The sequence below is a fragment of the Rhinopithecus roxellana genome, chromosome 17 (assembly GCF_007565055.1).
Source record: "Rhinopithecus roxellana isolate Shanxi Qingling chromosome 17, ASM756505v1, whole genome shotgun sequence".
Taxonomy (NCBI): domain Eukaryota; kingdom Metazoa; phylum Chordata; class Mammalia; order Primates; family Cercopithecidae; genus Rhinopithecus; species Rhinopithecus roxellana.
The window spans coordinates 110,439,861-110,456,388 of NC_044565.1; the positions used below are offsets into that span (position 1 = coordinate 110,439,861).

Sequence of the window (16,528 nt, forward strand, 5' to 3'; positions counted from 1 at the left end):
TTTTATAACTTAATGTGTAATGCGTATTTAGACCTACTACTTTGGGTTATTCCTTTAAGAGGTACAAACAAGCAGATGAAAGAGAGAAAATGAATGGCTTAAGTGGTTTATTATATATTTCTAGAAGCCTGTGTTTGGAATAATTAAAGCCTGACTTTTTAAAAGCTATCCTTTTTTTTTTTTTTTAGGATCAACTACTAGTTTTTAGATCATAGGTGACTATTTCCCAGCATCTTAGCCATGTCCTCCAAAGCCCCATAGTACCATACTCTCTCAGGTACCAGGTAATTATCACAGCCACCGTTCCCTGGGCCTCTGGCTCCATTTTCTCTCTGCAGATCCAGATCCAGGCAGTCAAGCTGACTGGACAACTCCACCTGGGTGGGCTGCTAGGGCCTCGACCAACTCATCTCTCCCTCTACCCGCCCTTGGCTAAGGCCACCTCTGACTTGTTTTCCAAGCAGTTTACAAGCCCAGGCATGCACTTTGGTGCCTTCTTCTCTGTTGTTCTCAACCAGCCAGTGATCATGAACTCCCCTTGCAAGGTCCACCTCCAAAGTCTCTGTCACACACTCCTTTCTTTCTACTCCCTCCCACTCTCACTCCTCCAAATGACTGTCCCATACAAGTTAGGACATCTGGTCAGGTGACTCCCCTGCCCAGAAGCCTACACTGGCTCACTACCATGTGCTGATAAACACCATGGCCTTCAAAGCTTTTGTTCCTTGCTCTCCTACGTGCGCCTTTCACACACCGACCAGGATACAGTTAGACCCCAAACCCGCGTGATCCTTCCCTGTGGTCACACATTTGCATAACCACAACAGAACTTTGGCGGGCTCTTCACGTGGAGTCCCCCGACTGGCTACCTGGGTATCACTTGGGAGCTTGCGAGAAATGCACTTGGGAGAAATGCACTTGGGAGCTTGCAAGAAATGCTTGCGAGAAACGCAGACATACTGAAGCAAAATTTCACGAAGCCCCACCCTAGGAAACCTGTTGGGACCCTCAGAGTCAGACAGGATCCCAGCCTCCTGGTGCTCTCCTCACCTTCCTACTCCAATACTTCCCATACTCGCTGTGCACAGGGGCAGCCATATTCATTTCTGCCTCCCCATCCACCAGCTGGTCAGTTCCTCGGGGCAGGGACTGTGCCCTGGTGGGCTCTGTATCATCCACAGTGCCTGGCACTATGCTTAGATGTGTAGGTAGCACTTGACAAATGCTTAGAAAGCAGAATGGTTGACGTGAACTTGGAAATAAGTTCCTAAGAGACTGAAAGGATGGGCAAGCCTCCCAAATGCACAACTGGTGAAGAAGAAGAAATGCAGTTTAAGTTTGATAATTCTTCACTTTACAACTGCAGAATCTCATGCCACCAACTCCTACACTTAGCGTTACGTAATGTGCTCGATGATCTAAAAGGATTTTACAAAATTCCCTCCATAAATGTTTATCATGTAACTTAGTGGAAAACATAAACATGTGACACCAAACTCAAAAGGCTGTAAAAACAAAAACCAACAAAAATAGGGATATGTCTGGACAAGAGAGTGGTTAATAGTTAATACTCTCCTAAGCTTTGATTAACGAGCACAACTCTTCCAAAGTAACAGCCAACTGGAGGTGACAAGAAGGAATTAGGTCTTACCTCTTACAAGGCAATGAAGCTTACAGGATCATTGTTCAAAAACAAGCTGCCAATAGTTAATCAATAACTGTAAAGGATATGGCAATATAAATGCTACCCAGATGAGTAAATGTGATGAAAAATATCTATGTACTGAAAACCCACGGGAAAATAGCAACAACTCATGTAAATACGGCTTCAGCTACAGATGCACGAGTAACTGAACATCAGGACAAGAGACACCACTAGAGAATGTCCCACAGCGCCTTAGGGAGGGACCACCAGCACCCACCTCAATGATCTCCGTCTGTGCATGCTTCGTCCAGAATGCCTGAGGAGGGGTGGTGACACTCACTGCAACAAAACTATTTGGCTTTCGATCTAGCGATGGAGTGTGCAGCTCACTGCAAGCTACAGAATCAAGATGGGAAAGAAATGAATCCTTTAAAACCAGACTCTCATTAGTTCTCTGTTCCAAATACACTCAAAGAAAGCACAAAGAGTAAACGACATTCAAAGAGATGAGACGATCACATCGTCAGTTGTCACAGGGAGGTGATTTTTTAAATTTGAAACAATCTGTTTACACGCCCCCTCCCCAGCACCCTCCAAAACAGCAATGCCGTAACTTCAGTGAAAGGCTACCCGTGCTTGCATCCTGTGACTGCTGTGGCTGACTCTGAGCATATGGTGTCTTGGCAGGTGGATGGATGGATGCTGGAAGAAAATTAGAATTCTATGGCAAAGTAAACAAAGCTCTTCTTTTTTTTTTTTTTAGGTGAGCCACTGTTCATTTACAGTCAATGATAAACCACATATATGACAGTGGTCTCACAGATTATAATGGAGCTGAAAAATTGCTATTGCCTAGTGATGTCACAGCCATCCTAACATCCCAGTACAAACACATTCCCTTTTCTATGTTTAGATACACAACTGCTTATAATATTTAGTACAGTAACATGCTGTCCAGGTTGGTAGCCTAGGAGTAACAGGCTATACCATGGACGTAGTAACAGGCTAGGAGTGACAGGCTATACCAGGGACGTAGTAACAGGCTAGGAGTGACAGGCTATACCATGGACATAGTAACAGGCTAGAAGTGACAGGCTAGGAGTAACAGGCTATACCATGGACACGGTAACAGGTTAGGAGTAACAGGCTATATCATGGACATAGTAACAGGCCAGGAGTAACAGGCTATACCATGGACATAGTAACAGGCCAGGAGTAACAGGCTATACCATGGACATAGTAACAGGCCAGGAGTAACAGGCTATACCATGGACATAGTAACAGACCAGGAGTAACAGGCTATACCATGGACATAGTAACAGGCCAGGAGTAACAGGCTATATCATGGACATAGTTAACAGGCCAGGAGTAACAGGCTATACCATGGAAATAGTAACAGGCCAGGAGTAACAGGCTATACCATGGACGTAGTAACAGGCTAGGAGTGACAGGCTATACCATGGACATAGTAACAGGCTAGGAGTGACAGGCTAGGAGTAACAGGCTATACTATGGACATGGTAACAGGCTAGGAGTAACAGGCCAGGAGTAACAGGCTATACCATGGACATAGTAACAGGCCAGGAGTAACACGCTAGGAGTAACAGGCTATACCATGGACATAGTAACAGGCTAGGAATAACAGACTATACCATGGATATAGTAACAGGTCAGGAGTAACAGGCTATATCATGGACATAGTAACAGGCTAGGAGTAACAGGCTATACCATGGACATAGTAACAGGCCAGGAGTAACAGGCTATACCATGGACATAGTAACAGGCCAGGAGTAACAGGCTATACCATGGACATAGTAACAGGCTAGGAGTGACAGGCTATATCATGGACATAGTTAACAGGCCAGGAGTAACAGGCTATACCATGGAAATAGTAACAGGCCAGGAGTAACAGGCTATACCATGGACGTAGTAACAGGCTAGGAGTGACAGGCTATACCATGGACATAGTAACAGCTAGGAGTGACAGGCTAGGAGTAACAGGCTATACTATGGACATGGTAACAGGCTAGGAGTAACAGGCCAGGAGTAACAGGCTATACCATGGACATAGTAACAGGCCAGGAGTAACACGCTAGGAGTAACAGGCTATACCATGGACATAGTAACAGGCTAGGAGTAACAGGCTATACCATGGACATAGTAACAGGACAGGAGTAACAGGCTATACCATGGACATAGTAACAGACCAGGAGTAACAGGCTATACCATGGACATAGTAACAGGCCAGGAGTAACAGGCTATATCATGGACATAGTTAACAGGCCAGGAGTAACAGGCTATACCATGGAAATAGTAACAGGCCAGGAGTAACAGGCTATACCATGGACGTAGTAACAGGCTAGGAGTGACAGGCTATACCATGGACATAGTAACAGGCCAGGAGTAACACGCTAGGAGTAACAGGCTATACCATGGACATAGTAACAGGCTAGGAATAACAGACTATACCATGGATATAGTAACAGGTCAGGAGTAACAGGCTATATCATGGACATAGTAACAGGCTAGGAGTAACAGGCTATACCATGGACATAGTAACAGGCCAGGAGTAACAGGCTATACCATGGACATAGTAACAGGCTAGGAGTGACAGGCTATATCATGGACATAGTTAACAGGCCAGGAGTAACAGGCTATACCATGGAAATAGTAACAGGCCAGGAGTAACAGGCTATACCATGGACGTAGTAACAGGCTAGGAGTGACAGGCTATACCATGGACATAGTAACAGGCTAGGAGTGACAGGCTAGGAGTAACAGGCTATACTATGGACATGGTAACAGGCTAGGAGTAACAGGCCAGGAGTAACAGGCTATACCATGGACATAGTAACAGGCCAGGAGTAACACGCTAGGAGTAACAGGCTATACCATGGACATAGTAACAGGCTAGGAGTAACAGGCTATACCATGGACATAGTAACAGGACAGGAGTAACAGGCTATACCATGGACATAGTAACAGACCAGGAGTAACAGGCTATACCATGGACATAGTAACAGGCCAGGAGTAACAGGCTATATCATGGACATAGTTAACAGGCCAGGAGTAACAGGCTATACCATGGAAATAGTAACAGGCCAGGAGTAACAGGCTATACCATGGACGTAGTAACAGGCTAGGAGTGACAGGCTATACCATGGACATAGTAACAGGCTAGAAGTGACAGGCTAGGAGTAACAGGCTATACCATGGACACGGTAACAGGTTAGGAGTAACAGGCTATATCATGGACATAGTAACAGGCCAGGAGTAACAGGCTATACCATGGACATAGTAACAGGCCAGGAGTAACAGGCTATACCATGGACATAGTAACAGGCCAGGAGTAACAGGCTATACCATGGACATAGTAACAGGCCAGGAGTAACAGGCTATACCATGGACATAGTAACAGGCCAGGAGTAACAGGCTATATCATGGACATAGTTAACAGGCCAGGAGTAACAGGCTATACCATGGAAATAGTAACAGGCCAGGAGTAACAGGCTATACCATGGACGTAGTAACAGGCTAGGAGTGACAGGCTATACCATGGACATAGTAACAGGCTAGAAGTGACAGGCTAGGAGTAACAGGTTATACCATGGACACGGTAACAGGTTAGGAGTAACAGGCTATATCATGGACATAGTAACAGGCCAGGAGTAACAGGCTATACCATGGACATAGTAACAGGCCAGGAGTAACAGGCTATACCATGGACATAGTAACAGGCCAGGAGTAACAGGCTATACCATGGACATAGTAACAGACCAGGAGTAACAGGCTATACCATGGACATAGTAACAGGCCAGGAGTAACAGGCTATATCATGGACATAGTTAACAGGCCAGGAGTAACAGGCTATACCATGGAAATAGTAACAGGCCAGGAGTAACAGGCTATACCATGGACGTAGTAACAGGCTAGGAGTGACAGGCTATACCATGGACATAGTAACAGGCTAGGAGTGACAGGCTAGGAGTAACAGGCTATACTATGGACATGGTAACAGGCTAGGAGTAACAGGCCAGGAGTAACAGGCTATACCATGGACATAGTAACAGGCCAGGAGTAACACGCTAGGAGTAACAGGCTATACCATGGACATAGTAACAGGCTAGGAATAACAGACTATACCATGGATATAGTAACAGGTCAGGAGTAACAGGCTATATCATGGACATAGTAACAGGCTAGGAGTAACAGGCTATACCATGGACATAGTAACAGGCCAGGAGTAACAGGCTATACCATGGACATAGTAACAGGCCAGGAGTAACAGGCTATACCATGGACACAGTAACAGGCTAGGAGTAACAAGCCAGGAGTAATAGACTATAACATGGACATAGTAACAGGCCAGGAGTAACAGGCTATACCATGGACATAGTAAAAGGCCAGGAGTAACAGGCTATACCATGGACACAGTAACAGGCTAGGAGTAACAGGCTATACCATGGACACAGTAACAGGCTAGGAGTAACAGGCCAGGAGTAACAGGCTATAACATGGATATAGTAACAGGCCAGGAGTAACAGGCTATACCATGGACATAGTAACAGGTCAGGAGTAACAGGCTATACCATGGACATAGTAACAGGTCAGGAGTAACAGGCTATACCATGGACATAGTAACAGGCCAGGAGTAACAGGCTATACCATGGACATAGTAACAGGCCAGGAGTAACAGGCTATACCATGGACATAGTAACAGGCCAGGAGTAACAGGCTATACCATGGACATAGTAACAGGCCAGGAATAACAGGCTATACCATGGATATAGTAACAGGTTAGGAGTAACAGGCTATACCATGGATATAGTAACAGGCCAGGAGTAACAGGCTATACCATGGACATAGTAACAGGCCAGGAGTAACAGGCTATACCATGGATATAGTAACAGGCTAGGAGTAACAGGCTATACCACGGACATAGTAACAGGTTAGGAGTAACAGGCTATACCATGGACATAGTAACAGGCTAGGAGTAACAGGCTATACCATGGACATAGTAACAGGTTAGGAGTAACAGGCTACACCATGGACATAGTAACAGGCTAGGAGTAATAGGCTATACCATGGACACAGTAACAGGCTAGGAGTAACAGGCTATACCATGGACACAGTCTATCAGGCTAGGAGTGACAGCCTATACCTAGGAGCCTAGGAAGCTGCACCATCTGGGATCCTGTTAGTACACTCTGTCATGTTCACACAAGGATAACATCACCTAATGTCACATTTGACAGAATGTATCCTCACCATTAAGTGATACATGACTATACTTAACGCCACCGAACTGTATACTTAAAAATGGTTAAAATAATACATTTTGTGTACATTTTATTGCAATTTTAAAATAAAATAGAAAAAACATATGAACTCCTATTTAAAAATATAGTATTGTGTCCACAACAGGTGAGACAAATGCACAGAAAATTCAGGGAGAGGAGGAGTGATGGGATGAAGGAAGACACTAATAAAAATGAAAGAAAGAACAGGGAGAAAAAAGGAGAGATTAAAAGAGAGAAAAATACAAAGAGGGAAGGAAGAGATATGACTCTGGAAGGGTGGGGGAGAGCAATAGCTCGGCATGTTTTGAGGAGAGTTTAGTTGGGAAGATATCTTTGTTCACGTGGAGTAAGTTACTGGCTATCTCCATCCTTTGAAAGGACCTGTGGTGATCTAACTAACCACTGTTCACAGCTCCATCTACTCTTCTGGGTTCTAATTACACTTTTTCTGACATTGAGATTGCCATACCAGCTCTCTCTTTTGTTAGCACACACATTTGTGTGTGTGTGCATGTTTTTCTATAGTTGCTATTCGTGCAGCTATAACCCAGATGTTGACCCCAAATCTCATGTCTTGGAATTTTCAGTGCTTTCTCTATTGGTGAACGCCCATCTGGAATCATCGGCCTTCTTCTGAGGAACATCTCTTAGCATTGTTTATTCTGTAAGTGTGGTGTTGGCATGCTTTCAGCTTTCAAGGTTTAAAAAATGTCTTTATTCCACCTTACTTCCTGAAGGAAATATTCTCTAAGCAGTTATTTTCTCTAAGCCCTTTAAATATATTGTCTCTAGGCCTCTGTGTTTTCTGTTATGAAGTCAGCTGTCGGTCTGGTTGTTGCCACTTTAAGATTGTGTTTTGTGGCAGTTTTTATAATTTTCCCACTGACTGTGGCTTTCAGTAGTTTCATTATGATGTGCCGAGGTACGTTTGTTTGTATTTATTCGGTGAATTGTTGCATTTGATGTGCCGAGGTACGTCTGTATTTATTTGGTGAAACTGTTGTATTCGTTTGGGAGAAATGCTCACCTATAAATATTGCTTCGGACCCTTTTCTGTGTTCTTAAAGATACAGAATAAATGTAATGTTAGACCTCTCACTATGCTGTTTTTGCTCTCCTCTGAGCTTTTTTTCCATTATTTTTATGGCTCTGGCTTCATTTTGTAAATTTTCTTCTTGAAATTTTTCTTTGAATTCTAGAATACATATGTGGTTCTTTTCATGGTTTCTAGTTCTCTGAAAATATTCAATAATGTCTTTTTTCTTCTTTACCATAGTGTTATGACTGAATGTTTGTGTCCCCCTAAAGTTTAAGTAGGTCTGTCCTCTGACACAAACATCAAAACTTATGTGTTGAAATCTTATATGCCAATGCAATGGTATTAGGGGTGGGGCCTTTCAGAGGTGATTAGGTCACGAGGGTAGAGTCTTCATGAACGGAATTAGTGCCTTTAAAAGAAGAGACACAAGAGCTTGCTCCCTCTGCTCTGCTCTCTGCCACGTGAGAACACAGCAAGACTACGTCCATCTGCAAACCAGGAAGCTGGCCCTCATCAGACAACAGATATCCTAGCATCTTAATCTTGCACTTCTCAGGTTCCAGAACTGTGAGCAATAAATTCCTATTTTTTAAGCCACCCAGTCTACCATATTCCGTTATAGCAGCCCCTATTAACTAAGACATATAGTCAATAACGGTTATTTTAGTGTTTGTCTCTTAACTCTAATATATACGGCCCCTTTGGGTCTATTTCTATGCTTATTCTTTCTGTTCATATTTCTTATTTCCTCATGTTTCTGAGAAATCATGATTTTATGCTGAATACTATATTTTAAGAATTGCTTGTAGAAGTTATTTTATCTTGCTGTCTTTCTCCAGACAAGATTTGTAACTACTTCTGCAAGGTTCTAGGGCGCACTAGCACTCTAAAATGTTTTCATTTACTTTCAGTAACATAACAAACCTGTAGTCCCTATGAACACCTGCTTCTGGTTCCCCTTACTCTAGAGGTTTAGATTTAGCCTTTTGGTTTCTAGATCAAAGTGAGAGGGGTTTCATCAAGTATCCTTCCCCTAACGGACCCTAGAAAGCAATCCCTGTCACTTCTGCACTGAGACACTGTCTAAAGCACTGCGCAGCCTCTGGACCTCTTGGCCTTCCTCTTGGGGACCACTGTAAGCCCTCAAAGGAATAAGTGGGCCTCAGCTCTCAGATTCTTTACTGTCCTATCGGTTCTCTGGTCGCATGGACCAGATAGCTCAGATTTTTTTTTTTTTCATTTTTTCTAGTTGTCCTTAATGGTAGATTTGATTTTTGTTTGTTATTTATCTAGAAAAAGATTTTCTTTCTCTTTAGAATTTGTTAGTCTCACAAGGAGATGCCTGGAAGTTGGAATATTCTTGAGTCTTTTTTTTTTTTTTTTTTTTTTTTTTTGAGACGGAGTCTCGCTCTGTCACCCGGGCTGGAGTACACTGGCACGATCTCGGCTCACCGCAAGCTCCGCCTCCCGGGTTCACGCCATTCTCCTGCCTCAGCCTCCCAAGTAGCTGGGACTACAGGCGCCCGCCACCACGCCCAGCTAATTTTTTGTATTTTTAGTAGAGACAGGGTTTCATCGTGTTAGCCAGGATGGTCTCGATCTCCTGACCTCGTGATCCTCCTGCGTCGGCCTCCCACAGTGCTGGATTACAGGCGTGAACCACCGCGCCCGGCTATTCTTGAGTCTTCTGAAGTCCATTCTTCCCTCTGGAAAGAATTCTTCTGTTGCTTCTGGCTTGCTGCTACTCCTCTTTCCGGCTCTCTGCTTCTAGGTCTCCTATCGATCAAACATTAGAACTCCCAAGTCTGTCATAACTCTTCATCAACAATCTCTTTCTTGATATTTTTTCCTTGAACTGTGAGATGGTTCCTCCATTTGCCTTCACAGATTTATAACAGTTTTCAGCAGTGTTGCTTTGATTTTTACTACGTTTCTTTAAAGATATGATTCACATATCATAAAGTTCACCCTCTTAAAGTATACAATTCTCTTGTTTTGTTTTGTTTCGTTTTGAGATGGAGTCTCGCTCTGTTGCCCAGGCTGGAGTGCAGTGGCTGGATCTCAGCTCACTGCAAGCTCTGCCTCCCAGGTTCACGCCATTCTCCTGCCTCAGCCTCCCGAGTAGCTGGGACTACAGGTGCCTGCCACCACGCCCGGCTAATTTTTTATATTTTTAGTAGAGATGGGGTTTCACCATGTTAGCCAGGATGGTCTTGATCTCCTGACCTCGTGATCCACCCACCTTGGCCTCCCAAAGTGCTGGGATTACAGGCATGAGCTATGCGCCCGGCCCAATTCTGTGGTTTTTTAAGGCATTCAGAGTTGTGCAACCATCACCACAAATTCCTTAACATCTTAACATTCTCATCAATCCAAAAACAACAATAAACCAAACCCATTACCCCATTCACTGTTCCCCCATGAAACCACTAATCTACTTTCTATTTATATAGATTTGCCTATTCCAGACATTTCATATAAGTGAAATCATACAATAGGTGGCTTTTGTATCCGGCTTCTTCAATTAGAATATTATGAAGGTTTACCCATACTCTAGCAAATATCCGTACTTCATTCCTTTTCATTGATAAGTAACATTCAGTTGTATAAACATACCATATATTGCTTATTCATTTATGAAGGACATTTTTGATGAATCGAAAATTCTTGGTTGTCTTTTTCTTTCGGCAGTTTGAATACGTCATCCCACCACCTTCCTGACCTCCGTGGTTTCTGATGAGAAATTAGCTGTTACTCTTATTGATGATCCCTTATACACAACAGATCACTTCTTTCTTGCTGCTTTAAAGATGCTGTCTTCAGCTTTCAATGGTTTGAGTATGATGTATCAAGTGTGGATCTCTTTGAGTGTATCCTACGTGGAGTTCATTGGGCTTCCTGGATATGTAGATTCATGTTTTCTATCAAATATGGGAAGTTTTGGGTCATCACTTATTGAAACATTTTTATCTTCCCCCTTCTCGATTTACTCTTCTTCTGGTACTCCTATTATACATATATCGGTGCACGTGATTGTGTCCCGCAGGTATCTGAGGCTCTGTTCATTTTTCTTCATTCTTTTTTCCTTTCTGTTCCTCAGACTGGATAATCTCAACTGACCTGTCTTCAGGTATGCTGATTCTTCTGCCTTCCCAAGTCTACAGTTGAGCTTCTCTTAATGAATTTTTCATTTCAGTTATTATAATTTTGAACTCCAGAATTTCTATTTAGATATCTTTATAGTTTCCATCTCTTCAAGTCTCTATTTGGTGAGACATTGTTCTCACACTTTCCTCAGTTCTTTGGACATAGTCTCCTTCAGTTATCTGAACATACTTAAAATAGCTGATTTACAAATCTTTGTCTACTAAGTTCAACATTTGTGCTTCCTAGGGATGGTTTCTACTGACTGTATGGGTTTTTTTCCCTCTGTGTATGAGCCATACTTTCTTATTTGCAATGTCTCATAACTTCTTGTCGGCAACTACACATTTTAAATAATACAATGTGGGATCTCTGGAATGAGATTCTCCCCCTTCCCCAGGCTTTGTTGTTGCTGCTTTTTTGTGTGGCTGTTTCTTCAGTGCCTTTTCTGATTGAATTCTGTAAAGTAATACTCTTTGTCATGTGTGGCCATTGAAGTGACTGCTTCATTAGGTTAGTAGTCAGATAACGGTTGGACAGATGTTTCTGTAAATACCAGAATCACAGACCTTTGCTGTAGCTTTAGCTAACAGTCCCTGTGTGTATACTGGGGTCATTTTCATCATTCAGGCAGTCAGTTTATAACTCTGTCTTAGACTTCATTTGCTGCTTGCAAAGAACCTCAGGGTCAATCTCAGGTAATTGCCTAGGGCCTTCTCAAGTCTCCTGAGTATGCACACAGCTCTGGACATGTGCACAGCCCTTCACTGGCCTTTGAGGTTCCCAGGAATATGAAAGAGCTTTTCAAATCTCCCTGTGAATATCTCATTCCCCAGCTTCCCCTTTTAAGGTTTTTTTGCTTAGCTTTTTGTTTGCTCCAACTGTTATCACTACCTCAGGCAGCTGCAATGTTAAAAAATGGACAGTGATTGTTTTTGACAAACATTCTCAGGGAAAAGGCTGTTCTCACTGATTCTGAGTTAAGCCAAATAAAGGCAGGTACAGGATGTGGGGTTTTCCAGGGAACTGCCAGACAGGACAAATAATGACAACTCTCTAAGAAAGGGGCTTTTTGTAGGATCTCCAACCCCATTCTGTCCCCTTCAGTAACCTTTAGGCTATTGATTTTCACTATAACATCAGAGATGCTGGCTTTCAAGGCTACCTGGAGCTAGGGAGAGGACGATAACAGGGCAAGTTAAAACATCATAAAGCTCTCTAACTAAGAAGCCATTTGATATGATTTGGATGTTCTGTCCCCTCCAAATCTCATGTTGTAATGTAATCCCCAATATTGGAGGTGGGGCCTGGTGGAAGGTGTTTGGATCATGGGGGACAGATCCCTCATGAATGGCTTAGTGCCATCCCCTTGGTGATGAGTGAGTTTTAGCTCTGAGTTTACGCGAGACCTGGTTGTTTAAAAGTGTGTGGCACCTCCTCCCTCTCTCACCATGTAAGATGCTGGCTCTTGCTTTTCCTTCTGCTGTAAATAAAAGATCCCTGAGGGCTCAGCAGAAGCTGAGAAGACACTGGTGCCATGCTTGAACAGCCTGCAGAACCATACGCCTCACAAGAGAAAAGAAACCTCTTTTCTTTATAAATGACTCAGCCCCAGGTATTTCTTTATAGCACTGCAAGAACAGACTAATACACCATTTTTCTTAAATAAATGCTCCCCAGAGTACTGCAGGCCTCTGCGAATTTTCAGAGTTCTGAAACAATTGATTTTGGCCATTTCTGTACACTCACTGCCTTTACAGAAGAGAAGATTTTTGGAAGTCTTCACTCTGCCATATCTGCCCCTCATCATTCTTTTTTTATTTTTTAAATGTCAACTAGTGGTTTAAAATTAGTAAATCGATTTTTATTTCCAAAAATTAACTTTCATTCTCTGTAATATCTTCTCATATATCTTCATGAACCTTCGGTATTTATTGGATACAATAAAATACAAAGAGATTAGGTTTTTCTGATCGATGAGTTCTGACAATCATAAACACCCATGTAAGCACCATCAAAACAAGATAGCACAACTTTTTCATCAGACTAGAAAGTTCCCTCTTGTACAAATCTCCTAGTTTTGCAATCATTTTCTGATTTCCATCACTATTCTTTTGTCTGTTCTTGAATTTCATACAAATGGAATGTTTTCGAGACTCATCTATGTTGTTACATGTATTGATAATTCATTCTTTTTTTTAAAAAAGAGTCATATTCCATTGTACAATTTATTCATTCTACTGTTAACAGACATTTGGGTTGTTTTCAGCTTTGAACTATTAAATAAAGGTGACATAAATGTTGTTGTTCATGTCTTTTTGTGAACACTTTTTCATTTCTTCTGCATAATTACAAACGACTGAAATCTATTTAACTTTATGAGAAACTAACAGTTTTCCAATGTGTTTGTATCATTTTCCACTCCCACCAGCAATATACAAAAGTTCCAGTTGGGTAGAGTTAGTGTTTTTGTTGTTGTTGTTGTTAATTTTACCCATTCTAATGGGCGTGTTTTAATTTACGGTTACATGATGACTAACAATGTTAAGCATCATTTTATTGTTTATTGTTCATTTGTATAACTTACTTTGTCTAGCGTCTGCTCAAGTCTTTTGCTCATTTTAAAAATTGGGTTGTTTGCTTTTTTACTATTTATCTGTCCTTTGTGAAGTGTATGTGTTGTGAATATTTTTTTCCAGTCTGTGGTACATCTATTCATTTTCTTAGTGATGTCTCTTATGGATAGCAATTTCTTATTTTGATGAAATTCAATGTATCCTTTTTAAATTTTAGGGAGTGGTAGGCAGAGAAGCCCCTCCCTGACAAAAAGTATCTATGTCCTAATCCTCAGAAACTACAAATCGATGACATTACATGGCAAAAGAGACTTTACAGATGTGATGACGGGATCTTCAGATGGATCATGTGGATGGGCTCAATCTATCACAGAGGCCCTTAAAAGTAGAAGAGGAAGGCCTTAGGGTGAATCATAAAGATGTAACAATGGAAGAAGAGGCAGGAGAGATTCAAAGCATGGAGGGCCACTAGACCTGCCACTGCCAGCTTTGAAGATGGAGGAAGAGGGCTATAAGCCCACAAGAGGAATGTGAGTGGCCTCTATGAGCTGGGAGTGGGCCTTAACTGATAGCTAGCCAAAAACTGGGGTCCTAAAATTTAAAACCACTAGCAGCTGAATTCTGCCAACAACGTAAATGAGCAAGGAAATAGATAGGAAACAGGCCCTGAGGCCTTCTAAATAAATCCAGCCCTGCTAACACTGATTTTGGTGGTGTGAGACTCGACGCAAAGACCCAGTGAGTACACTGGATTTCTAATCTAAGGGAACTGTAAGATAACATATTTGTATTGCTTTAACATGCCAAATTTGTGGTAATTTGTTATGGTAGCAGTAGCAAACTAAAACAAAGTACTTTTTGTGCTCCGTCCAAATCTATGCCTACCCTGAGTTTCAAAGTTCTCCGATTTTTCTTCTAGAGGCTTCAAGGTTTTACTACTATTTTAAGTTCTCTCTTGTGTCTTCCATTGTGTCTGCCTCAACAGGAATCCCCTAATTTGACTGATCTACCTGTCTCTCCTTTAAGTTACAAAGTACCCTTAAGTGACCTGTGGCCTCTCTCTACTTGCCCTTTTATCAGGTGTGAGTTTTCTTGACACCTATGAGAGGTAGGAATATTCAGGTCTTTCAGGCAGTAATGATGGCAGACGGACTAAGGTACAGCAGGTGGCCAAAGGCTGGGAAGACTGAGATTACTTTAAGGGCTGATGGTCCCATGGCCACCTTCAGAACATGCCTTCCTACAAGGGACATTCTCTCCTGGCCTCCTCCCGCAACCCAGCTCATCTAAATTTCATCCAGGGTTTGATTCCTGGCTCAAGTTCCATAGCTTCCATTAAGTTTTCTCTGAGCAGCCTGCAAGCCCACTTAACGTCACTCATTGGGCATATTTCCGTAGAAACCACACGCCTCTGATATGTAAGCCTTGTCTCTCCAACCTGATCATCTGTAATCCCAGCTGAATAAATGCTAAATAAATGCTAAATAAATGCTGTTGGGGTAAACTGCACACATTTGATTCAACAACGCTATATTCAAGAGTACACCCTAAGGAAATAATCAGCAAAATGTATGAAAGATGTATATATAAATACATTCACTGTGATGGTGTTTATAATGGCAAATTGGGAAGAACCTGAAAGTCCAACAGTAGGAGGCTGGCTAAAATAAGTATGGCACAGTTCTGTTAGAGACTCTATGAAGGCATTTAAAATGATGAAGCAGATCCCATACATATTTAAAAAGATGTTTTGCTACACGAAAAAAGAATGTCAAGAGCACTATGATGACATGTTTGGAAATAATTCCATCACTTCCACAACCAAAAATCATGAAAAATCTCCATATAGCACTCTGTGAGGGTCAAACATATATACTTGGAAGGATATATACCAAAGTGACAACTGACCACCTCGCTGCAATAAAGTTTTCTTTTTCTTCAACATTTTCTGTATTGAAGGTTTTACAATGAACATACATTTTTTAAATTTTAAATTTGTATTTTAAAAGTCAACACATTTGTCCATTCAATAATTCAGCTCCTGCTCCTCCTTTTTTTTTGAGACGGAGTCTCACTCTGTCACCCAGGCTGGAGTGCAGTGGCGCCATCTCAGCTCACTGCAAGCTCCGCCTCCCGGGTTGACGCCATTCTCCTGCCTCAGCCTCCCGAGTAGCTGGGACTAAGGCGCCCGCCACCACGCCTGGCTAATTTTTTTGTATTTTTAGTAGAGACGGGGTTTCACCGTGTTAGCCAGGATGGTCTCGATCTCCTGACCTCGTAATCCGCCCGCCTTGGCCTCCCACAGTGCTGGGATTACAGGGGTGAGCCACCGCGCCCGGCTCGTCCCTTTTTAAAAAAGGGGGGTAAAATTCACTTTACATAAAACTCATCCTTACCTTTTAAAGCAGTTTCTTCCTCCATGTGCCCAATTAACATGACTATATTACTGTTTTCCGTTCACCAGATTCAGAAATGTCCTTATTTCTTTTATAGGGGATGAGGATTTTTAACTCAATTATACCAACTGTCATCCTCTCTCCATATGCAATCATTTTAGCTTAATTTTTGTTAAATCCACATTGTCATGATGAAAGTTAAGCACATATTACTCATTAAAAACCATGTGGGATTCCTTCCACTTCTCTCTTGTGATGACCCTGTTTCCTGGACCCCATGACTTCTTTGCTCAGTGTGGTCCCTCTTTAGGATGGGAACACATCCTCCACTAGCTTCCCGGAGAAAAGAATGCAGGGGAAGTAAATGTTTGCTGTACAACTCTGTGCGGCTGAAACAAGTTTCTTCCTACCCTCACATTTGACTGACA

General features: G+C 42.3%; 1 protein-coding gene across 15 annotated transcripts in view; it reads right to left on the bottom strand.

Annotated features, from left to right (window-relative positions):
* The window catches only part of INPP4A (inositol polyphosphate-4-phosphatase type I A), a 151,527-nt gene that overhangs the window by 55,022 nt on the left and 79,977 nt on the right, over positions 1–16,528 (bottom strand). For all 15 annotated transcript variants that reach the window (XM_030921545.1, XM_030921544.1, XM_030921538.1 and 12 more), the window contains exon 5: positions 1,923–2,041. In XM_030921545.1, the coding sequence (XP_030777405.1) occupies positions 1,923–2,041 (119 nt within the window). The remainder of the gene's footprint in view (positions 1–1,922; positions 2,042–16,528) is intronic.